Consider the following 10,252-nt stretch of genomic DNA (forward strand, 5'->3'; position numbering starts at 1 on the left):
CCTCCCTCTATTCACCTTCTTATTTTACCGACATAATAATAAAAGCTACAAGAACCCAAACACAGTGTTTCTCAAACTAGGTTTTAATACAAAGTTATTGGTAAATATGAAAAATAGTTAACATATGAATTAATATTTAATAAAAACTATGAGAAAAAAGCCTTGTTTAAATTTTTTTAATTAACCAAACTGCCCCCGGTTATGCACATCTGACCCCCAGTTTGCCACTCTGCCCCCATATATGCCTTATACCTCTTATATGCCAGTGATATGCAACTGAGCCCCCTGATATACCTTTTACCCCCAGATATGTTTTATTCCCCCCTGATATGCCTAATATCGATATGCCTTATACCCCCTATATGCCACTGAGCCCCCGATATACCCTTTACCCCAGATATGTTTTATGCCCCCCTGATATGCCTAATATCGATATGCCTTATACCACCTATATGCCCTGAAATTCATAATACCCCCCATACACCACTATAACGCACCCATACACCACTCTGGCTCCTCCTCCTCCCATACACCACTATGGCTCCTCCCCCTCCCATACATCACTTTGCCGCCTCCCCCTCCCATACACCATACTGGCTCCTCCCCCCTCCCATACACCACTCTGCCTCCCCCCTCCCATACATCACTTTGCCTCCTCCCCCCTCCCATATACCACACTGGCTCCTCCCCCTCCCATACACCACTCTGCCGCCTCCCCCTCCCATACATCACTTTGCCTCCTCCCCCTCCCATATACCACTTTGCCCCCTCCCATATACCACTTTGCCCCCTCCCATATACCACTTTGCCCCCTCCCATATACCACTTTGCCTCCTCCCCCCTCCCATACTCCACTCTGGCTCCTCCCCCCTCCCATACATGACTTTGGCTCCTCCCCCTCCCATACATGACTTTGGCTCCTCCCCCCTCTCATACATGACTTTGGCTCATCCCCCCTCTCATACATCACTTTGCCTCCTCCCCCCTCCCATACTCCACTCTGCTTCCTGTCAGCAACGGAGGTTCACAAGACACCAGGGAGCCGGGTAGAGAGCCAGAGTGCCGTATGGGAGGGGGAGGAGCCAGAGTGGTGTATGGGAGGGGGAGGAGCCACCCTCCCATACACCCCTCTGACTCCTCCCCCCTCCCATACACCGCTCTGCCTCTCTACCCGGCTCCGTTACTGACAGGAACTTTCACTGCAGCTTCATAGAAGCCTCAGCGTAAGTGAAGGTGAGTAACGGAGGCTGTCTGTGCGATGCAGACCCCCACCGGCTGACAGAGAGGATGATTCTCTGTCAGCCGGTGGGGGTCTGCACGATGCGCACAGCCAGCCTCCGTTACTGCCCTTCACTTACGCTGAGGCTGCAGTGAAAGTTCCTGTCAGTAACGGAGCCGGGTAGAGAGGCAGAGTGACGTATGGGAGGGGGAGAGAGACGGAAGTGAGAGACCGGCCGACAGTGAGGGGAATCCAGGTCCCCTGCAGCGTTGCGTGGGATCTGGATTCTAGTGTTATAATCCGATCTCTGTTTGAGGTCGGATTATAATTTTTATAATCGATAAAAATCGATTTGATCGATAATGCAAATCGTTGACAACGATTTTCATTATCGATTATTAATGATTTTATCGATTAGTTGTTTCAGCCCTAAACAATACTGTATATGTTGCAAAAATAAGAATTAGTGAGTCTGTTTTTTGCCCATTTCTGGGTTTTTTTTCGTTTTTTTTAAGATTTCAACACCGCACTGTTTTGTGTTGTTTTTTTTATTTATTTTTTTTTAAATATTATAGCTGGATGTTTCTGGTCCTAAAGAAGGACACTTTTTTTGTTGAGTGTTGTTTTTTTTTGTTTTGTTTTGTTTTTTGTCATCTCAAGGCTAGGAGCTTGCTCACCGAAAGTTCAATACATAATACATTTTTAGGTATCTCTTGAGAAAGAACCCTAAGACATTTCAAAAGTTTTACTATATGCAGTACTTAAAGATCCCAATATGTTAGCAATTGTCCTTGTTCTTTGAGTTCACCCTGTACATAACGCCTCATTTAACAATCTTTTACAAAGTTAAATAACCCAAATCTGGAGTCTTTGTGGTTTATAAATATGTATTGGATGATTTATTAAAGAATTCAAGAAATTGATGCATCTCCATTTCAGGGTACATTAGTCACTCAAAGTGCTTTAGCTTGATTTTGATTCAAATAAGTAAAATTTGAATAAAATTATTTTAAGAAGTTGCTAACGACAACAAAGTACATATTTGCAGAGATATGTTAAAGTATGAGGTGGTTTCAAGTATTTATGATACTTTAGCTGATAGGGTTTCTTGTTTTTCAAGAGATTTTCAGTACCATGCTGGGAGTGCGGTATACCCCAACACTGTGAAATCTAGAGGCAATAACTCCTTCAGCGTTCACGGTCTCTACTTTTTTGCTGACTCTTTTTGCTAATTGGCTGAAATTCAATGGCAATAACCTATGAAAAATGCAGGAATTAAGTCTAGTGCTATATAAACTTCCTTATAGACACAAATATATTTGTTTTACATTCTTAGATGTTTATATAAGTAACAGAGGGACGCAATGGTAAATCATATCCGTTTTTGATGTGCTGGCAGGGGAAGGTGTTGGAGTCCTCAAATGGGAAAACGGATAGCATGAAGTATAGCCGATAAATTCTTGAATAGTGATGAAAGGAATATAGTTAATTTAAAACTCGCGTGACCATCAGGCTGCATATTTAGGTATTTATAGAAGACTATTCTATATATTTATTTGTGTGAATATTCAATAGCAATCCTTTCATATTATTCTTTCATTTAGATGTACCATGATTTTACTTCCGGTATGTATTGATGCAGATTAGCTGTAGTATGTATTGCTTATACAGAAAGCTAGAATTGTGCCGTATGTTGCACCGTTGGTGTTCAGTTAGTGCTCAGACTACTAAATATTATGCAGTGACTTCTTACTGTGACTCAGTAACGGTAAACGGGTTAAATCTTTTGAATTCTTTACCCCTAGCTTTTCTGAATAGTATTCATAGAAATTAACAGTTGTTTTGTTTTTGCATACGGCTTTAAAGTTGATAACAAGAGCTGTGATTTTCACTAATTGTCTAATTTAGCTTTTCCCAAATGCATGGCCATGTTTTTTTTACATTTTTTTTGTTACATATAGTTTGAAGTATTTTGTAGTACATACTAGTATTACCAATCTAAACTATAAGGAAACATCAGAAAAAAGTAGCATAATTTGTGTTTGAAGGATGTGCCAGAGGCCCACTATTTTAACATCAGACCAGTGACAATTTAATTTGGGGCCAGTAATACTCCTGTGGAAGTAATGCCTTGACCTGGGCAGTGCTTTCAGAGGTGGTTAGGGGCATCAAGTTTGGCTCTGGTTACACCCCCCCCCCCCCCAGCTCTACCTACTCTCCACAGTGGCTAGTCTATCTTCCAAACTATGCTTTATCGGCTCTCGTCCACTGGACCACTATAAAAAAAATAAAAATAATAAATAAATATTAGATAATAGAATAAAACAGATATTTATTTTTTTTTATTCAGCACTTTGAGGGTTTAATACTACATAATTGCATCTGTAAAGTAGAATTTGTTCCTTAACTGGTCCTTGTGCGTGTAACATACTGTATATAGACTGTAAACCAGAGGTGGACAGCAGGCTCCTTTGCAGTTGTTGTGATATCTCTAAAAATGCATGCCTATTATTTGTCCTGAATATGATGTCATTGCCCTGGTGCTTCCTCTTTCAGTAGCTAATTCACATGATTTTTTCTTAAGTTTTTATCTGCTTTATGAAATTCTAGCACGTAATCACAGCGGTCAAAATGTTGCATATTTCCAAGCTAGAGATTTAAAGATTAGATTAGGATATAACCAAGCTCTAGTACTAAGTCTCCTCAAATTCATAAGCAGACATTATTATTGCTACTATTTCTTTGTTGTGTATTGTGACCATTACTGATTATTACACCAGGAAAAAGAAAAACCTATATAAACCTAATCAATGAAATAACTGTTTTACCCACCAAAAATGATGATGGTGATTCAGTGGTATAACAATCAGACAGATTACCTCTTCCTGCATTTTTTGGAACTGCAGTACTACTTATTTGTTAATATATTACATAATACATACTGTCAGATGTAAAAAACAAATAATCATTGTGTAGTCTGCATTATAAGCAGGATATTGACAAACTTTAAAGAAGTTATAGTACTTAAGATAATGTATTTACCATGGCCTTTAATGTCTCGCTCTTGCCAACGCCTCTACCATCTATAACAGTGCCAAGTAATGAAATGCCATTAATGCCTCGTAATTATTTGCTGCCATTGCTCAAGGGGTTAGGAGCTTATAGTATAACCATATACTTTGGGCCTCTCCTAAATAACGTTAATTGTCAGGGTGATGTTGCCAACCAACTGCATGAGCCAATTTTACCTCCTACTGTAATAGTCAAAAACTACTTATGCAAGATGTTTGTTTTTTTAGAACCACGCCCTTAGATAAATTTAGACATGCCTAACTTAAAAGAAGTTCTACACACTCGGATCTTGACATTGCAATATTTATATCATCTTCTTAAAAGGGACATCATGTCCCAAGGGGCCCTTCTGCTCCACTGCCCTAAGCCAAGTAATATGCCTTTATACTTTAGGAATATAAACGTGATTACTGGTCAAGGATTTGTAAATAGTCCCAAAGAATACCTCCCGGTGCTTGGTTTAGTAGCTTATAACTCTAAAACCATTTACTCCCTTAAGATCATCATTGTTGTTCTTGCATCATATACTAACAGAGCCAGACCAGGGCCAACATTTTTGAATAATTAGTACATACTTGTGATATACTAAAATAAGGAACAGATATAGAGAGATGGAGAAGGGTCTAACATCCAGTTAATGTAATTTATTTTCCTTATTTGTGTTTCCATGTGAATAAATTATAATGCACTTTCTCTTCCTCCACAGATCCATCTGAACATAGTTTTTTCTCCAGCTCCTTTTTCAGTGATTACAGCAGTGCTAACTCTCCTTTTGCCAATGGTTCCTCAGAGCTGTCAATGCTTCCTCACCTTGCAGACCTTGTTAGTTACAGCATACAGAAAGTTATTGGCTTTGCCAAAATGATACCTGGATTCCGGTAAGAATTTGTTTTATATTCTTTGAATAGCCCCTCTCCCCATAAGGGTCACAGTGTCACCTGACTATGCCATGGAGAAAGAAAAAGCACCCATGGGATGTTGCTGAAAGCATTTCTGTCCTGTGTATACTGTATTACATCCAGGTACTGTAGAGTGAGTTGTTGCTTACCCGTGTTAATGGTTCCTATTAAAAAAAATAGTTGTCAAAAATAAACATGGTCTACAAACTAAAAACAAATTAACACTTAAATTTAAATGTTTTAGAAATAATTGAATGTTTTACTTTCCTTTTTATAAGTAGACATCAGCTTTGCTACATTTTAGGTGTTAAACACAATTAATGTCGGTGTGTATGTTGAATCTCTGTAGAGACCTCACTGCAGAAGATCAGATTGCCTTGCTGAAGTCGTCGGTCATTGAAGTTATAATGCTAAGATCTAATGAATCATTCAACTTGGAGGATATGTCTTGGACATGTGGCAGTGAAGACTTCAAGTATAAGGTTGATGATGTAACTCAAGGTATGGTTTACTTCTTGTTTATCAGTAATACATGCTCATTTACAAATTTGTAAATCATGGCATCATTTTCATTAACACAAAATAACCCCTTGGAACAGTGCAAATAGAAAAAAACTTTGTATTAATTTAATCCTGTTTTTTGTTCCATCCTCATATGCGCCTAACATAGTGGCATATTAATTTAAATTGAAAAAAGACACAAGCCCATCAAGTTCAACCTTGCTGTTGATCCAGAAGATGGCAAAAATCCACTCTGAAGGGATTTCCAATTGTACCTCCAAAAGAAGAAATGTTCCTTGATTGGCAACCTTTTTTTTTTTTACTGTATTAACAAGTTATAACTGATCCTGTCCTATAATCAATTACATCCCTGTATATTCTTCTTTGCTAAAATATCTAGATGTCTATTGACTTTAATAGCACATAATCGGTGGGTAGTGAATTTCTCATCTTTATTATTCTTATTGTAAGGAACCCTTTTCTATACTTTAAGTGGAAATTCCTTTCTTCAAGTCTGAATGGATGACCCCTTGTTCATTGCACCGGTCTATTAATAAACATGTCATAATTTTGTAGGGTAGTTTAAAACTATTGATTTCATGAAGGTCTAACCCGGTGAGCTTCAGCTGCAGGAAGAGCTTGGCTGGCCCTGTATAATGCATAGCTAAGTAACTGATATTTCTCCAAAGTCTCCTTATCAATTAAATTATGCATAATGTGTATTAGGAGAACATTGTGTAGGCAAAAAGCACTTGTACTCTACATGTACTATAACAGATATATTCTGTAAATGGATAAACAATCATATTTGAACAAATTGTATGTTGCCGGCTGGTGTACTCTATTACCAGTTAATTGTCTACCCAAAAGATACGCAGCACAAACAGTTCACTGATACCTGGTGAAAAGGCTTGTCGTGTACCAAAGAAAGCCAGTACTAGAAACTACAATTTATACGCTATTTGCTTAGCGGGTCAGTGCATACAGATATACCTACTGACTTGTTGTGATCAAACTAGCATTTAGTCTGGTTAATCATTTTCTTCTCGCTAATGAGTCCATATGTTCACAAGTCAACCGTGTCTATTGCACACTTAGGACCGTATACAGATGTCAAAGAGGTTATTTTAAAAACCTGACCAGCATTCATTAAACAAAGGGAATATATTGATCATTGCCTTTGCAACAAGCTTGGATTTGATTGCAATCGTCAATTCTTCACTCCACTATACATTTCCTTAATATGGAAAAAATATTTTGTTTTGTTATTTACCATATGGCCATATTGTAGCATATACAGTTGTGTGTCTATAAGTTGGCTGGGATGGGCGATCATGTGGACAATTTGAACTGCTCTACTTTTTTGGGAATGCATAACTCAAAATTAACAGGCCCCAATGCATCCCGTGCAGGGCATTTACCTCACTAGAATTTAAAAGGGCCACACAGCTATCATTTGCTTTAAAGTGTGAATAATGGCTGGAGCGTCACTTTAATTTGGTTTCCTTACTAAAAGTGTAATCTGTGTATATGATTGCCACCTACTTTTTTTACGTCTCTGTACTTGGTCTTTGCGCACATATTCTCTTCTTTCCAATACAATCATGAGTGAGTATTCTGTAAATTTTTGGTTTGCAAAATGATGTAAATATACATGAGCAATAAACTGATTTATGTGAAGCAAAACTGATTGGTTATTTTGTCATTCAGCTGGCCATAACATGGAACTTCTGGAGCCTCTTGTTAAATTCCAAGTGGGCCTCAAGAAATTGAGCCTTCATGAACAAGAACATGTGCTTTTGATGGCCATCTGCATTCTTTCACCAGGTAAATCGAAAATTCAAGAAGGTCAACTAAAATTATATCTGATCCAAATAGGTGTATCAGGAAATGTAATAAAATCAGAGGAGATGAAAAGGGAAAATCTCATAAACAGTGGTTTAATACAGCATTTTTTTTTTATTTTTTTTTTTTAAGTTCAAGGATATTTTTTTTTTTTTTTTTCCTTCAAGACGGCATAAGAGAGTGGTAATTAACTGACATACTATTTTCTGAAAGCAAGTAGCCAACTTATGTAGCCTAGAAGACCAGATAGTTATTTTCAATAATCAGAACAGGATTGTTTGTTCATATACTATATTAGTCTAGAATTTAACCCCCTTTTGTTACTATTATCTCTATTTTGACGTCTACAATCAAAATCATAATAGTAGAATTAGCAGTTTTCATTGTTGTTGCTGTTCTATTTAAAACGTATTATTATTATGATTACTACCACCTTGTAATCTATAGATCGCCCAGGAGTGCAAGACAAAGCACTGGTTGAAGCAATTCAAGACCGCCTTTCTTCTATTCTACAAACCTATATTCTTTGCAAACACCCACCCCCTGGGAACCGGCTGCTGTATGCTAAAATGATCCAGAAACTGGCCGACCTCCGCAGCTTAAACGAGGAGCATTCCAAGCAGTATCGTACCCTTTCTTTCTTGCCAGAACACAGCATGAAACTTACACCACTCGTGTTGGAAGTATTCGGAAACGAAATATCTTGACCTGAATTTAGACTTTTACTTAAATTGAAGTGTGAGTAATTGGAGGTGTCATTGAACAATGATTATCGTGGCAGTGGGTCTTAATTCTGTTTCTGCAATGCAAAAAGGCTGGGAGTCCAGATTTAAATGAAACCAATCGTTCGTTGAAGTTTGTATATAATGCATCATATAATATTTAAGAGTTATCGTAAAGCACTCAGAAATAGGAACAAACATTTCTGTTCTTGGCTCAAGTTGTTTTTGGCATGTTGTGCTTACTGAAATGTTCAAATTGAAAAAGCTTTGACGTGCTGTGTGCCTTCTATGACAGGAAATGTCATGTTTGTTAAATGTATATATGTGATTTCTATATGTTTGCAAAAGCCATTATACTGAACATTTGAAGCCATAAGGACTCAGTGTTGTGCCAAAATGAATGTTCAGCCTTAGCCAACTTAATCCTTTGTTTCATGAGCTGATATATACAGTACATTTAAATAGTTAACGAAACTGTTTATCCAAAGTCATATTTGCATAGTTTCTAGACAGATTCTATTGATTTTTTTAATTCCGTGTGTGTGTGTGTGTATATATGTATGTGTAATATATATATACACACACAAATATAAAAATAGATTTTGACACTAAAAATATGTATCTCAGCTATATGATATTGAAAATATGGTATTTAGAGGAATAACATATACCTAATTTAATTTTAATAATAAATACAACACAGGTTGAAATGTTGACCGTTGTAAACTAATAAAACACAAATAAGAAACTAAGTAGCTTGCTACTTTCTGGAATAGGACCGATATATTGATATTAAAACTTCTTGGGCATATTTAAAATCACGAAAAAATATTTCTTAAGAGTGTCACTTTTTTAAACATGTAAACATTAAAATTCAAAATCTGAAATGGTGGTTACATTTACACATTATTAAACAGTGGTTGTGGGTTACCTATAATGCAAAATCTCGCATAAATTTCTTTTTTCTTCTTTCAATTCCTTCGTTATGCAGCTTAACCCCATTTGTGACTAGTAGTTTTACTCCTTAAGCGGCCAAAGTTGCTTTTTTTGTTTTGGATATATATATATATATATATATATATATATATATATATATATATATATATATATATATATATATATATATATATATATATATATATGATGTGATATGTGTATATATATATGTTCAACCATGATCCCTCTTTTTCCATGTTTACTGCACCCTTTTAAAGACATTAAAGATCTCTCTTGGAACTGGATAGGTGACCCTTATGATCTCAAGATGACATCGCTGGAGTCTTTTTATTTTAAATTTTGTCATTTTTATTTTCTTAGATTTTTTTAAACTATTTTCTTTTAAATATTTTTCACTTTGATCCCCATTGCTGCTGGTGGGGCTCATCAAAGGTCTCAGGAGACTCTAGACAGACCCCCTGGGAGCTTTTCACTTTCAATGAAACTAAATAAAACCATGCTATTGTATTGATTAAAATATGCAATACATACAATAAAATGAACCTTCTATGTCATGTTAAAAGACATCCGCATGATTATTTCTGCCCATTATGTTATTTCTGTCCTATTGTTTAGTTGAGGTAAACTTTGCCACTCACAGACATAGATCTCAGATTATCTAAGGTTAATATCTAACAGTCCCAAAACAATTGGACTAACTGCAAAACCAAAAGCACAGGCTATGGATAGTTTAGAATGATTCATTTTGGTATTTGAATGTCTGGGGCAGCAACAGTTACCCTTTTACCCCCTTTCCATACCAGAGGAATGCATGTTGAACTCTGGCATTCAAATTGTTAAAGAAATCATATTCTGTATGGGTTCAAGATAAAATCCCTTGTTAATATCCTGGCTTTCTAATCTATATGCTGATTTAACACATGCAGCATTAGCTTGTTTGATGTGCCATACTTGGACTTTGAACTGTTTGTCAAATAAGTGTGCAAGGCTGTATTTAAAGTGATTTCTTAAAAAAAAAATAAAAAAAAAATCAATGG

The 10,252-nt window shown here is 36.6% G+C and overlaps 1 protein-coding gene across 1 annotated transcript in view; it reads left to right on the plus strand.

The window, feature by feature from the left end:
- LOC149285273 (vitamin D3 receptor-like) overlaps positions 1 to 8,243 on the plus strand; it is a 29,436-nt gene extending 21,193 nt beyond the window's left edge. The window contains exons 6-9 of the mRNA XM_089495632.1: positions 4,998 to 5,169; positions 5,540 to 5,691; positions 7,402 to 7,518; positions 7,984 to 8,243. Coding sequence (XP_089351758.1) covers positions 4,998 to 5,169; positions 5,540 to 5,691; positions 7,402 to 7,518; positions 7,984 to 8,243 — 701 coding nt within the window. The remainder of the gene's footprint in view (positions 1 to 4,997; positions 5,170 to 5,539; positions 5,692 to 7,401; positions 7,519 to 7,983) is intronic.
- The last annotated feature ends 2,009 nt before the right edge of the window (positions 8,244 to 10,252 follow it).

Source organism: Sceloporus occidentalis, unplaced genomic scaffold (assembly GCF_023333645.1).
Source record: "Sceloporus occidentalis isolate IW3139 unplaced genomic scaffold, rSceOcc1.0.p SCAF_82, whole genome shotgun sequence".
NCBI lineage: Eukaryota > Metazoa > Chordata > Lepidosauria > Squamata > Phrynosomatidae > Sceloporus > Sceloporus occidentalis.